The sequence below is a fragment of the Pleuronectes platessa genome, chromosome 24, assembly GCF_947347685.1.
Source record: "Pleuronectes platessa chromosome 24, fPlePla1.1, whole genome shotgun sequence".
Lineage (NCBI taxonomy): Eukaryota > Metazoa > Chordata > Actinopteri > Pleuronectiformes > Pleuronectidae > Pleuronectes > Pleuronectes platessa.
The window spans coordinates 4,115,345-4,129,913 of NC_070649.1; the positions used below are offsets into that span (position 1 = coordinate 4,115,345).

A 14,569-nucleotide genomic window follows, 5' to 3' on the forward strand; every position below is an offset into this window, starting at 1 on the left:
CGTCGGGGGACTGTCGTGCTTGCTGATGGCGACACAGACGACGGCGCTGCCATTGAGTGGCGTGGAGCCTCAGAGTCTCCAGGTGCAGTTAGTGGTGACAGCTGATGAGCAGTGATGCAACACTCTGCTATGTGGATTACTGTATGTTTACCAACCAAAACATGAATGAGGTGATTGATGGAGACAAGGGAAGATGCTTTAGTGTCAATAGACATTTAGCTTTGCAGACACGAGGAGGGACTCGACCCTGTCCCCTGTCATTAGCGACGCGTGGTTATCATTTTTCAGCACATGAATCGTTTACCTGGTAACCAGATGTTTTTCAGCTTCTTTCACTCCACACATTTCGAGAATCCAGATCGAAACTAAATAATTTGCAACTCGGTGGAGCGTATACCTCCACCGAGGCCCACCAGTCCCCTTCTGAAACCACATTAAAATTCACCTTTCATCAAGATTCATGCATTATTCTCTGACAGATGTCTTGAAAGACTAAAGAAAGCCGCCAAAATGTAAAGGGGTCTTTCTGGAGTTCTGCCCCACACCTCAACTAAGTTTCATGAGAACTATTGTTTTTGCATAATCCTGCTAAAAATCCAACAAACGCAGATGAAAAACCTCCTAAAATATGAAGAAGTAAAAATGTGATGTAAGTCCTCACCTTCCTCTTCCTCATCTTTGAGACTGAGATTGTAACATGAATGACAGCAACAGTTTCATGTTCATGTAAAAACATTGATATAGACACAAACCAGGGGAGTGACACCGTACTTTTGCAACAGCATCAGAGAACATTACACCAGGTCATTTCCAGAACATCGTGAGCTGCACACACACACCCTCATTACCCAATCACCTCCCGCAACCCACTCTCATCACTTTGTTTATTCCACAACGTCCATCCAAACTAAGAATCGACCTGTGACATTTGTTCCTGTGACTGACGCAGACTAGTGCAGCAACATGCTGGAAGAGGAAACAGGACATTGAGACAGAAACACATGAGAAAGATGCTGTGAGGAGAACAAACCTGTTCTTCAAGCTGTCGACGTCTTTCCAAGCTGCGACCAAGCCCCTGCATGAGGTGAGCATCCTGAGTGCTTTATTGACATGGATTGAAATAAGTAGAGGGGTTGTACATTTAACACAAGAGTTGAAATATGTGTGTAATCAAGCGAGGTAAGGAAATAACCCAAACAAATAAAAACAACAAAATAAAGCTTTTCTCAGGTAAAAAGACTGACTGGATTTACTGCTACAGTTTTATATGGTCTGTAAATGGTCTTTGTGAACTTTAATAAACATCCTGTGGAGTTGATTCCGTGTCTGGACGTGACGGTTGTCAGAGGTTGAAACCTCTGTTGCAAAAGCGGTTTCAAATATTACTGTAACTCTGCACAAGGCAACTTCCCAATTTGAAGGGAACAGCTGTCATATAATAAAAAAAATGCATCTGTTTTTAAGTTTAACACTTTTAAAGTTGAGTTTTAATTCGTAGCATTGATCTTGTTTTTCCTCCACAGTCATGTCGTTTACCTACGTCTTTACTGAGTATTACTTTGAGGCATCGAATGAAACGTTCGTCCTCGATTCAGACACGTCACCATGTGAGCTGAAACCTCTGGAGCCCACAGCAGCTGTGGCCGTGGGCGTCCTCCTCATGGCCATCTTTCTACTGGCGATACCAGGAAACCTGTTGGTGGGGTGGGTGATCAGCACCAGCAAACAGACCCTGAACCCTTCGGATGTGTATCTGTTTCATCTAACGATAGCCGACGGCCTGATTGCGCTCACCCTCCCGTTCTGGGCTGTGGCGGTCTCCCAGGGATGGCTCTTTGGAGGCTTCATGTGCAAACTCCTTAGCTTCGTCAACGAAGCCAACTTCTACATCAGCATCATCTTCCTGGCCTGCATCAGCATCGACCGCTACCTCCTGATTGTGCACGCCAGTGGAACTGTCAAGAGCCGCCAGAGGATGTGCAGCCGGCTCCTCTGCGCAGGGGTCTGGGCCTTCGGCTCGGCCCTCGGCCTGCCGGAACTTTTCAATGAAGCCACCAAGTTCGAGGACTTGGACAGGATGATGTGTGCTGAAGACTTTGACATCGGCAGCTCCAGCTTGTGGAGGCTCGCCACCAAAGGCATCCGCCACATGTTTGGCTTCTTGCTGCCTCTGGGGGTCATGATTGTCTGCTACAGCATCACCACAGTGAGGTTGCTGCACACACGTGGTTTCCAGAAGTACCGGGCCATGAAGGTCATCCTGGCCGTGGTGATTGCGTTCCTAGTCTGCTCGATGCCGTACCACATAACCATGATCATAGACATGCTGATGAGGACAGACCTGATCCAGTTTGACTGTGCGATGAGGACGTCGGTGAACCAGGCTATTGTGGCGACCCACAGTCTGGCTCTGATGCACAGCTGCATCAACCCGGTCCTCTACGCCTTCGTGGGCGAGAAGTTCAGGAAGAAAATGCTGCTGCTTTTCCAGAGGAAGGTCAGAAAGGAGAGGTCCACATCGTCAAGGTTCAGCAGGTCCACGTCTCAGACCTCCGAGGGACACGGAGCCTTTTTTTAGGTTTTATTCCGGGAAGAAAGAGTTATGACAACTTCAAGATGCTCAAGAAATTCAAGAACCCCCCCCCCTCTGGAAAAACAATCGTTGGTCATGCAATTCAGATACACTAGGTGGCAGTGTCAAGAAAAGTCTACAATATAATCAATTAACCTATAAAAGATTCGATCCTGAAAGAATAAGTCAAATTTTTCTGTAGTTTGATCCCCCTGCAGGATGTTTTCAGTTCTGTCTCTGTGCTCTATGTGGCTCACTGCTGCCACCTGTTGAACCCACTGCCACATAGCACATCCACTATTCTAAACTATGATCTCCCGTCTCTGATTTTAGTGGATCAGCCTTTAGGCCTGTTTTTACCTTTTCAAACTGCTCCTATGTTCTGTTTTTGACTTTTTTTTATGTAACTGATGAAAACTCCAGCTTTAATGTTTGGATCTATCTAGTTTGTGTTTGTTTTCAATAAAAGTAAAAAGCTGTGCAACCTTCTTTCAGATTTATTCCTGTGGACTTTAAGCTGGTTCATATTCTCAGGGTCTTCAATAAGAAAATCTATCAAAAACATATCTGTGTAATGAACTTTAAATGAACTCAGACAGGAAGTCTTCGAAATGCTGAGCAAACTGCATCTGTTGATCAAATCATGATAAAAACAGGCTGCAGCATTTAATGTGACAGTAAAAGCACAATTTCTTGTTATTATGAATAAGAATATTTAAGCTTCTGACCTCTCATTTATTCACCAGAGACCGAAAACCCACTAGAAGCATCCAGACTGGGACTTCATCTTCCAGTAGAACATCCAGTCTTCCACTGAGCTGTATAGAGTATAAAAGGCCAGAAGACAGAATATTCACATTTATTTATTCTTTTTTTTTCATTAACATCCAATAACAGTGCAACATCCTCCAGTGCTGTGAGGTTCAGGCTTAACATCCCGGTTGTATTTAACCGATTCTTCAAAACCAATCAACGAATACAAAATCACAAACACGGTGCGTTAACAGACACGTAAGAAACTTCAGTGATTTACAAAAACAACAATTTTTTTTTCTTCAGTGTTAAGACACATGAACCCAAAGGAAGAGCAACAGCAACATGGGCTAAATATTGAATGACAACTCAGGATCTGTCCTCGGACTGCAAGCAAGACATCAGACAGGACGACAGCCGGTATCTTCTAAAAGCCGACTGGTCTGGAGCAGCTGGGAATGGACTGGACCGGCCCAGGTCAGAGTTTGGACTGGCTTGCACTGGACTCTTCATCGAGTGAGGCCCGTCGACGCTCCGCAGAGGAGAGAAAGAGGAAGAGGAGCTGGTCTGTGCCGGGTGGCGTCTGCGCTGAGCTGCTGTCTTCTGCTCATCCGCCGGTCGAGTGGAGAAGCTGATGCTCATCTGTGATTGGCCGGCGTCTGTTTTCTGACTGAGCTCATTGGTCTGAGGACGTGATGGACGCAGAGGAGAGTAGTCATCAGAGGTGGAGCTAAAAAGGGAGAAATAGATCAGTTAATCTGTACTACAGAGGCAGCTACTACATCTGAAATGAGTCCTCAGCATGATTCTGGCAAAAGTAGAGAAGCAAACACTCTTTCCCAAATCACACACACGACTACTATGAACCCAAACCTATATATTTAAATAATATGCACTGTAATAGTTTAATTTCATTGGCTGTATCTTGAATGAATTCTGGGGAAAGTTGAACTCACCTGGAGAATGATGTGTGGAGGCCAGAGGACGGGGACGAGTCTGGAGGCCTGTTGTCTTTATATGGACTTTCCAATGACACATAATCATCCTGGGCAAACACATATGAGCTGCGGCTGCCCTGTGGAGACATCATCATGTAGTCCGACCTTTCTTCCTCCTCCTCCTCCTCCAGCTCCCAGCTCTCCAACCTGCAGGCGGCATCACCGCGGTGCTCAGCCTTCATCTCCATGTAGCTGCCGGTCTCAGGCACGGAGCTCCGCTGGGACCCGACAGGGCTGAGACGTGAGGCCAGGCTCGGAGTGGACTCGGGCTTGGTGGCGTTTGGTTTGCCGGGCTCGATGTAAGACCGTGTGGGACTCGTGTGGATGTTAGTGTTTCTGAGAGCTAGCGTCAGAGGCCTCATGTCCACGGCCTTGTCTCTGTATTTATATCTGTTGCGTGTTGAGAGCAGAAGTGCTTGATGCTGGTTGGAGGGAGGCGACTGGCTGAAGTTTGGAAGAGCCCGCAGAGCATGGACTGTCTCCCGAACCACCTCGTGAATGTGCTGGGCAACTCCTGGGTCCCCTGGACAGAACAGACATGAAGAGGTGGGTCATCGTCCTATGCTTGTGTGGGCAGACACGGTTTCAGTTTGAAAAACGTAGAATTATGGATGTAACCTCCACTACCTTGGTCTCCTGCCTCCATCCAGATTTCTCCAGGGCCGTCAGGTGCAGACCTGCCGAGCTCCAAGTAGAACGAGCCGTCCAGGTGGCCGAAGCGCCGAACGCTCAGCAGAGGTATCGTCACCGACGGCAAATGGCTGATTGCGCCCAGTTTGACCAGGATGAGCGAGGACGCTGTGAGGCAGAGCCGCGTCTCCCCACCGAGGGACTTTGAACGACCCAGACCTCTGGGCTTCACTGAGACGGGCCAGACCTGAGACCAGGTGAGGGAGCAGAGATGAAGAGCCGTTTGAGGCGTTTTCATTATACACACAGCCAGGGAGTTTAGGTTGAGTTATAATATATGATTGAGTGAAGACCTCCGCATTGGACAACACAAACTAGAGAGTTACCTTAAGGCGACACACTGAATTCTGTACAATATGACAGATTTGATCAAAAGATAATATGTTGACTGGGATGTTATTAACAGACAATATTGAGGTTTTCAGAAGTTTTGAATATCAAGTTGTCAAAGCTCAGGAAACTTCAACTTGCCATCAAATTATCAAAATCTTAAAGTCTATTTAATTCTGTTTATTTAGATTAAATTTGACCGTATGCACAGAAATGTAAATGTGGACGCACCTCTTTGAAAAAGGCAGCAGGGGGCAGACTGCAGTACCCATCATCGTCTTCATCGATCCCCCCTCCGTGCTCTTCATCCTTCCGTTCTCCCTCCATCAGCTTCTTAATGGCAACGTACCATTCTTCTTGTTCCTGCTGGTCCTCCACAGCCAGCACCATGGTCTGATCCTTTGCATACAGCGCCACCATGTGTCCTTTCTTGGAACTGCCGGTGCGACTCACGCCGAGACAGCACCTCAGGTAAATCACCCTGAAGGAAAGTTGGTTGAATTAATTGCAGATTGGAATTATTCTTCAATTGAAAGTGCCAGGGACATTGGTCTAACTTTCACCGACCCTTGCTTGCTCGATCCGAACAGGGCAGCTTTGCCGGCAGACTTCCTCCCGGCTGTGAACTTCTCCCGGCTCTTGTACCACTCGAGTCGGCTCGGCCCCGTGTCGCTTCCCGCTCTCAGGACAAAATATCGCCTGTGGCTTCGCTCCAGCTTCCCCAGGTAACCTTGTTTCACCACGTCGCTCTGCGGCCAGGGGGAGGCCATGATGGTGCCGGCCAGAGGGGCCAGAGGGGCCAAACCCTGGCTGGGGCAAAAGAGTTCCCCAAAGACACAAGAGGAAGGAGGCTCACTCGTCTGCACCCCAACTCGATGGTGCCCAGAATCATCCTCCTGCTCCTTTTGATCACTCAACCAGCGAGGGCGCAGGGGAGATTCAGCTGGCAGCCATGTCTGGGTGGATTTGCAGCAGGGAGACGACACTGGGGAGCTGGAGGCAGGCGAGGACGTCCCGGGGTTGTCCCACCCGTCAGCCATCTCGCTCAATTCAGCTGAAAACCTGCCACATGCACACGGGGGAGGAAGTAGAAACAGAGCTCTGGGAATAGAAGATTTAGTAAGATGATGAATTTAGTGTTCGATTCGTAACCACTCACAGTATTCAGTCGTGTCTCACTGTCTCTGGATACAACTTGACCTCTAATGTAAAGTGTCTTGAAATCGTGTATGTTACGATTTGTATTACTAGTATTTTGCATCGTACATCAGATGTACATGTATTTGTATTCATACAATCTCATGGCAAATGCTTTTTAATAGGATACAACCGAAATATTCGGCTAATTTCAGATTTTTAAAACCAATCATTGACTTCAAAAACAGCTGTTTCACTTCATGCCAATAAAAAATTTACAAACAACAATATCCAGTAATGTAAGATTACGATATTGAGAAAATGGTTTAAAATCTAACAGGTTGAATACAATGAAATATTAATTTGAAAAGTTACCAACAATTTTATATTTCATTATTTAAGAATAATTTAGACGTTTCTATGTTTAAACTTTTAATCTTCAAAACAAGGGGGGGACATTTTGCAGAGCTAAACTTTCACCTAAGTAAAAAAGCTAACGCTAGCTAGTTTCATCGAGCTAAAGTTAGCTAGGCTAGCTAACGTTAGCTAGTTTAGCCGAGCTAACGTTAGCTAGTTTAGCAGAGCTTGGCTAGTTAAATTACATTAAATGTCATGTCATGTCATTTAGCCGACGCTTTTATCCAGCGGCTTACAATTCGTGCATTAAACATCTATATGTGGCTATTTAGGAGTTCAGTATCTTGCCCAAGGACACTTCGGCATGCAGTGAGGATTGAACCGCCAACCTTCTTATTGGAGGACGACCACTCTAACCCTAGGCCGCACCACCACCGTTATATAGTTAACCTTAGCTCGGCTTCCAGCAGCCTTTCGGCCACAGGACCTTGTTCGGACCTCACCTCAGCGACCACGTGTGAACTTCAGACAAACCGCGGCTCCTGGATGTCTTCTCGTTTCATTTCTCACTTTTCGGTGTAATGGCAGATTCCTCAGGTGGATCATCACCGAGGCCTTCAGGAGCTCCTCGGAAAACCCAGCACTCTTCTACTAGAAGCCTTAAAACTAGGGTCGCAAAGGGGTTAGGGTTAGTGTTAGGGTAGATGTCCGGAAACTTTCTAGAAACTATCCATGGGAATATTAAGCTCGGGAATTTTGGGAATTTTGAAAAAAAAAATACACGAATCAAACGCTGAGCAATAAAAACATCATTCAAAACTCTGTTTCAAAGATTTATGGAATGCAGCACACGCTGCACGTTGAATGTCAACCCTGCACTGTGCATTCGTCCGTCACATGCACAGATAATTGCCAGCATCCTGCACACTACAGCAGAGCTATTGAGGCCTGCTGTAGAGTGCAGGACTAGTCAGGTAAGTTTCAATGATATTACTGGGAAAATATATTAACATGCTGATTGAGGATTCTTCATATGTGCATCCAGCCTATTTCTATTCATTTATCCATCAATTGTAAAATATTTTTAAAGATGATTCCAATTGGCCAACTACTTATATCTTAGGCATTGCTTTAGTGTTTTTTTACAAGCTTTTTTCTCATCTTATTCTACAGAACAATGCCACATACACTATCTCATGTGTGGAGACATTTAACACAAGCCAATGTAGAAGGAAAGGCTGTGTACATTTGCAAATACTGTGCAAAGACCTATTTTAAGAATGACACAAAGATGCAGAAGCATATAGTCAAGTGCCCAAAGTTGCCTCAGGGCTCAAATCAGCCTATGACAAAACAAAATGTTTATATTTATGTCTGTATATGACAAGGTAAATACAGTTAGTATAAATTACCCACACAATTTCCAGTTTATTCCCGTTAATTCCCATGGAGAGTTTCCAACTTTGAATATTCCCGGAATTTTGCAACCCTACTTAAAACACGTCGCTTACATGTTTAAAATATGGATCATGTACGTTAATGCAGCGTAAAACGCAAGTGATCACTCCACGTGTTCGTATCAATGCTCCGTCTTCGTAATTCCAATAAATAAAAAATATAAAATCAACAAAACACGTGCCCCGTGTGAGGCTCGAACTCACGACCTTCAGATTATGAGACTGACGCGCTGCCTACTGCGCCAACGAGGCAGCCGATGAGTATTACAAAATGCTGGAATAAGAATATGCCAGTGATATAAGATACAGACACGCGAGATTGATGTCATTCAATATTGAAATATAAGAAAAGTATCAGACACTGTGACACGCTCATCAGTAGTTTCTTGTTCTTCAGTCACTAGAGTTGAAGGATAAAGACGAGGAAGAGAGGAGAGGAAGTGGAAACAGCGCTAACATGTTCAGTGGCTTGGAGGGGCATTACGTCCACTGTGGTTTAGTACTACCATAGAGAATGAATATGGAGGACCATACATGACTTAAGTAAAAATAAATAAATAAATAAATGTATAAATAAATACAGAAATAAATGAATAAATAAAAATGGAAATAAATAAATAAATACAGAAATAAATAAATAAATATGTTAATACCAAAAGAAATGTCAAAATAAATGTCTTAAATATATTTGCACATTTATTTATTCCCTGATACATTTCCTTTTCATTTGCAGTGTCCTTATGCTAATGAGAAAGGCGGGCCTAACCGCAGTCTCATGCAGGATTGGTCACAGGAGTGTAATGATCCAGCCCTACTACTTCTGCCTCTCAATGCTGGTGTCCAGTAGCTGTTTGCAACGTTGAGCCAGTTCACACTTAAAATGAACTAGTTCAAGTTCAGAGGGTTAGTTAAGGACACTGAAATGTGGAAATAAATGAATGTGGAAAAAAATAAAAGTTGGAATAAAAGTGGAAATAAATAAATAAATGTGGAAATAAGTTTAAGACATTGATTTATTTAATTCTGCATTTATTTCCACATTTATTTATTTATTTCCACATTTATTCCAACTTTTATTTTTCGATTTCAGTGTCCTTATGCTAATGAGAAAGGCGGGCCTAACCTCAGTCTCGAGCAGGATTGGTCAACTGAGCTACACACACACAGCCCCTGCGCTGCTCCACACACTCGCTCAGAGACACGGGCAGTGACTGAGACTTGAGCTCTTCACCGTGAAACAGCCAGTTAGTGACTTTGTAGAACAGTGGAAACAGTGAAAACACAGAGCTTCTCTGGTCACATCTGATCAGAGATCAGCTGCTTCATGATCAGAGCAGAAGCTGCAGGTGGTTTGTAACGAGCTGGAGTTTCTGTTTCCTCCTTCTCCTCTCGGCTCGCTCCTTGTGCTCAGTACAACACCAGACGTGACGCTCACAGTCAGGACTACTGACAGCTAAATCATCCCAATAAAAAATAACCTTAACTAACCCTCTGAACTTGAACTAGTTCATATTAAGTGTGAACTGGCTCAACGCTGCAAACAGCTACTGGACACCAGTCAGCATTGAGAGGCAGTAGGGCTGGATCATTACACTCCTGTGACCAATCCTGCATGAGACTGCGGCTAGGCCCGCCTTTCTCATTAGCATAAGGACACTGCAAATGAAAAGGAAATGTATCAGGGAATAAATAAATGTGCAAATATATTTAAGACATTTATTTTGACATTTCTCTTGGTATTAACATATTTATTTCTGTATTTATTTATTTATTTCCATTTTTATTTATTCATTTATTTATTTATTTCTGTATTTATTTATACATTTATTTATTTATTTATTTTTACTTAAGTCATGTATGGTCCTCCATAAATGAATGGGAAACTGTTTAGGCCCGTTTAGCTAAACAATCGGTTTGCACTGACCGGGAATCGAACCGTAAAGTGCACGTGACGTAAACAAAAGGGCGACACTTGCCAGTAATATTATTTATTTACATATATATATATATAAATGTATCATTTATCACTGGCATATTATTATACTAACCCTAACCCTGTTTTATAATTGTTTCCGAGGCACACTTTATTATGACTTACATGTGGCAGACACTACCAGACTCAGCCAGTAATCGGCGCTGTAAAGGCATCGTTTTCAAGCATTGGTGGTTCAGTGGTAGAATTCTCGCCTGCCACGCGGGAGGCCCGGGTTCGATTCCCGGCCAATGCAACTTCCTTTTGTTTTTTTTCTATTAGGATGGGTGATAAAGTTTCCTTCTTGTGAATGGAGCTGGTTCTTTTAGTTTTACTTTAGCTGCTGTGAGATAGATAATGAACTCTGCCCTGACCCTCCCTGTGTGTCACGGTGTGTCACGGTGTGTACGTGACATCCACCACCCCCCCCCCCTCCCCTTCAAGCAAGAACAGTGTTGTAATAACCTCAGTGACAGTTGGAACGCTTAATTTCAACATCACCAAACTTGTCATTGTGAACACAGCCACTGTAGGTGCCACACCAGACCTCTCGCTCTGTCCCAGGATGTCTGTCCTCCAGGGCGTCCTCTCCAAGGTCCTCAGCTGGGCCGGCCTCGGTCAGATCCTGTTTGCAGCCGGGACAGGGCTAGTTGCTGTGGCCGCGGCGTGGACGGTGTGGTTGTTGGCTCGTCACGCCTGGTTCACACGCAGACTGTCAGGCTTCAGCAGGCCGCATGCAGACTCTTGGCTGATAGGCCACCTGGGCCAGGTAGGACCCACACACACCAAGGACAAACACACACTAACATGCATGAATACACTCATTTATCAGCTCTTATAATGATGTCTTACACTTCAGGAAATGTGCAGCTTTCTCAGTGAGACACCGGATGTTTCAAAACATTGATATTGCAAAATTTCCTTTCAACCCACCACCAAACCTTTCTCCCCTTTGAAAGTTAGACTGACAATGATCTCATTTCAAAAGACATAATTAAGATTCAGTTCATCTTTACAGATCAAATAACAAGTGATGTTTCTGGGCCTCAGATGCAGAGCACGGAGGAGGGTCTCCTCCAGGTGGACGACCTGGTGCAGAAGTACAAACACTCCTGCAGCTGGTTCCTGGGTCCTTTTTATCACCTGGTCCGAGTCTTCCACCCTGACTACGTCAAACCTCTGCTCATGGCGCCCGGTAGGTTTACACAAACAAAGGTTACAAATCAAATTAGATTGAAATGTGGCTTTGTCTAATGCTCGCTAAACCTCCTTTTTGTCCTTTAAGGCAATGTAACAATGAAAGATGAGTTAATCTACGGTCACCTGCGTCCATGGCTTGGTGAGTTTTTCACAGCTCAGTTGAGTTTGGCATTGAAAAACTATTTGATAGAAATGTTCTTGACCTTTACTTTGACCTTCCCAGGACAGAGTCTGTTGATAAGTAACGGGGAGGAGTGGTTTCGCAGGAGGCGGCTGCTCACTCCTGCGTTTCATTTCGATATCCTGAAGAGCTACATCACCACGTTCAACACCTCGACCGACACCATGCATGTGAGACACACGCACTAAACACACACAAAACACACATATAACTGTGTAAAAAACACACATCTGCTACCACTCTGCGTTTCAGGGTAAGTGGCGCCGCCTGTTGGCAGAGGGCAGCACCAACGTGGAGATGTTCGACCATGTCACTCTAATGACTCTGGACAGTTTACTCAGATGTGCCTTTAGCTACAACAGCAACTGTCAGGAGTGAGGACACCCGCTTTACCACTGCGCCATTTCACAAACTGGACCTTTTTTTTTTTTCTTGTTTAAAAAACATTTCTTCTCCAGGACGAGCAGCGAGTACGTGTCTAGTATAGTGGAGCTCAGTGACCTGATCATCGAGCGCCGCCAAAAGATTTTACACCACTGGGACTGGATTTACTGGAAAACACAGCAGGGGAAACAATTCAAACAGGCCTTAAGTGTCGTGCACAGGTACAGTACATGCAGGAGGTATTCTGCAGTAACATGTAGTAAAGTATAACGCTCAGTAGTAGTAGCTCATGGTATTCTATCAAATCCTAATGTGACGAAAACTTGATGTTTGCAGGTTCACGAGTGACGTGGTTCAGAAGCGACGTGCCCTCATCCGCCAGCAGAGGGAGACAGAAACTGATTTCACCAGCGCGTCGCAGAGTAAGAAGGACTTCGTGGACCTCATACTGCTGTCAAAGGTAAAAGACACGTGAGCAAGGTCCGGCCGATACACACTCAACCAATCACGAGTCAGTCTCAGCTGTAAATCATGACGATACTGCAGCCAGCCACCAGGGGGCGATCACAACGCTTTGGAAAGCCGTCATCTCGCCCGTCTTAATTAGCTGTTGTTTGTGTGTTGTCGCAGGATGAGGATGGACAAGGCCTCACAGACGAGGAGATTCAGGCGGAGGCCAACACCTTCATGTTTGCCGGTGAGGCAAAGTAACTTTTACTAAAGAGCGCCCTCTGTGGCCACAAGTGTAAATTACAGGATGAATGTAAATGCTAAATAACCTTGTTTTGAGTTCCATTAGTTTCCCGACACTTAAAGGTCGAATCCCATTTTTTCCCCAAAGGTCACGACACAACAGCCAGTGCGATTTGCTGGACGCTGTACAACCTAGCGCGCCATGCCCACTACCAGGAGCAGTGCAGACAGGAAGTGATGGAAGTGATGCGAGGACGAGATGGACGTGGACTCGAGTGGTCAGAGAGTCTCTGTAGAGGACATGTCCAGCCCCTGTCTCATCAAGTGCAGCTGAAACTGTGAATATGTATCAACATGTGTCCACTTGTCTCTCTGTATAAAGGGAGGATCTGTCCAACCTCAGCTTCACCACCATGTGCATCAGAGAGAGCCTCCGACTCCACTCCCCTGTTCAGGCCGTAACCAGGAAGTACACCCAGGACATGGAGCTGCCGGGGGGGCGCACAGTTCCAGAGGGTGAGACGGACGTTTAGAAGCCTTCATTTATAGACTGTGTATGTGTGAGTGTGACCTCAGCGTCCTTGTTTGTCTGTGTAAATGTTCCCCAGGTGCCATCTGTTTGGTCAGTATCTATGGAACCCACCACAACCCAGCAGTCTGGACCGACCCACATGTGAGAGATGAACAGAACTTTGCTTTCACCGTCATTCATCACTGTCGTGTTTAACCCGTGTGGTTGATTCCCTCTGCCAGGAGTTTAATCCTCTGCGTTTCGACCCGTCCAACGCTAAAGGTCGAGCGTCTCACGCCTTCATCCCGTTCTCCTCAGGCCCCAGGTGAAGGCCCCTCGTGCACTTCTCAAGCCAGATCACATAAGACCTCACCCAGCCGAGACAATTCATCTGTGTGTGTGTGTTCACAGGAACTGCATCGGTCAGAAGTTCGCCCTGGCAGAGCTGCGGGTCGTGGTGGCGCTGACCCTCCTCAGGTTCCGTCTGACCCCGGGGGTGAACCCTGAACTGGGCCCCAGCTCCGGAGGCGTCCGCCGCCTGCCCCAGCTCGTCCTGCGGGCCGAGGGAGGCCTGTGGCTGCAGCTGGAGCCTCTGGCTGCAGAGGAGGGGGCACAGGCCGAATGATGACACGCTCAGCTGCTGCGTCACGTCATGGGAACCCACTGGAGGGTTTATCACTGTTCCTGTAACTGTTTGTGTTTAATGTGTTGTTTCCAAATGCATTTTCAACCTTTGTTTTCTAGCATAATGTCTTATTGGTATTGGTAATGGAATGTGTTGAAACCCTTTATCATTTTGTCTGTTGATTGGATTCAATAAATCCTGAGTGTCCTCATTTGTAAACTCATCCGTGTTTAAATCTGAGAGTAAAATCAGGAAAAGTAATAAAACGACGATGTTCTCGTCCAACACCTTTCGTTTCTAATTTCTCAGTTTGATTTATTCAAAAGGGATTTTACAGAGGACATGTTCACACGGTTCATATTCTGTTTTACAATTGTTTAAATTAGCTTTAATTCCATTTATATTTAATATATCATTTTCTGGACACTAGGGGGCAGAGACTTTTTCTTTCTTTATACTTTCAGAGATTTACTAAGGCCTTTTTTTCCCCAGCTAATGCAGCAAAATCTGGATTTTCCACTTTGGATTATGAATTTATAAAATGATACACAATTTATGAAACATAACCTAATACAACAGAGTAGCATGAGTTTATAGTCTAACTGAAATATGTGCAGATTGTTATTACTGTACAATAGATAACAATAGTATTTATTATACACTCATATGTGTATTCATATTCACACTGTGGTAATACAGGTGACCAACA

At 45.1% G+C, this 14,569-nt stretch overlaps 3 protein-coding genes and 2 non-coding genes across 5 annotated transcripts; 3 read left to right on the plus strand and 2 right to left on the minus strand.

Moving 5' to 3' along the window:
- Positions 1 to 915: 915 nt before the first annotated feature.
- LOC128431146 (C-X-C chemokine receptor type 1) lies at positions 916 to 3,056 on the plus strand. Its single transcript, XM_053417375.1, has 2 exons — positions 916 to 1,084; positions 1,524 to 3,056. Exon 2 carries the CDS (start codon positions 1,526 to 1,528, stop codon positions 2,576 to 2,578), a length of 1,053 nt encoding a protein of 350 aa, XP_053273350.1. The 5' UTR covers positions 916 to 1,084; positions 1,524 to 1,525; the 3' UTR covers positions 2,579 to 3,056.
- A 309-nt stretch (positions 3,057 to 3,365) lies between these two features.
- LOC128431145 (insulin receptor substrate 1) lies at positions 3,366 to 7,584 on the minus strand. The gene is made up of 5 exons (XM_053417374.1): positions 5,911 to 7,584; positions 5,575 to 5,824; positions 4,951 to 5,200; positions 4,282 to 4,846; positions 3,366 to 4,055 (listed from the first exon to the last, which is right to left on the minus strand). Exons 1-5 carry the CDS (start codon positions 6,381 to 6,383, stop codon positions 3,695 to 3,697), a joined length of 1,899 nt encoding a protein of 632 aa, XP_053273349.1. The 5' UTR covers positions 6,384 to 7,584; the 3' UTR covers positions 3,366 to 3,694.
- An 889-nt stretch (positions 7,585 to 8,473) lies between these two features.
- On the minus strand, positions 8,474 to 8,546 carry trnam-cau (transfer RNA methionine (anticodon CAU)). The gene has a single exon. It is a non-coding gene; the product is annotated as a tRNA-Met (tRNA).
- Positions 8,547 to 10,451: 1,905 nt separating this feature from the next.
- trnag-gcc (transfer RNA glycine (anticodon GCC)) lies at positions 10,452 to 10,522 on the plus strand. The gene has a single exon. It is a non-coding gene; the product is annotated as a tRNA-Gly (tRNA).
- Positions 10,523 to 10,765: 243 nt separating this feature from the next.
- Positions 10,766 to 14,145, plus strand: LOC128431148 (cytochrome P450 4F3). Its single transcript, XM_053417377.1, has 13 exons — positions 10,766 to 11,035; positions 11,317 to 11,461; positions 11,552 to 11,605; positions 11,690 to 11,817; positions 11,900 to 12,021; positions 12,106 to 12,252; positions 12,368 to 12,491; positions 12,662 to 12,728; positions 12,873 to 13,002; positions 13,107 to 13,240; positions 13,333 to 13,397; positions 13,478 to 13,560; positions 13,647 to 14,145. The coding sequence occupies exons 1-13, from the start codon at positions 10,832 to 10,834 to the stop codon at positions 13,858 to 13,860; spliced, it is 1,617 nt and encodes a 538-aa protein (XP_053273352.1). The 5' UTR covers positions 10,766 to 10,831; the 3' UTR covers positions 13,861 to 14,145.
- The last annotated feature ends 424 nt before the right edge of the window (positions 14,146 to 14,569 follow it).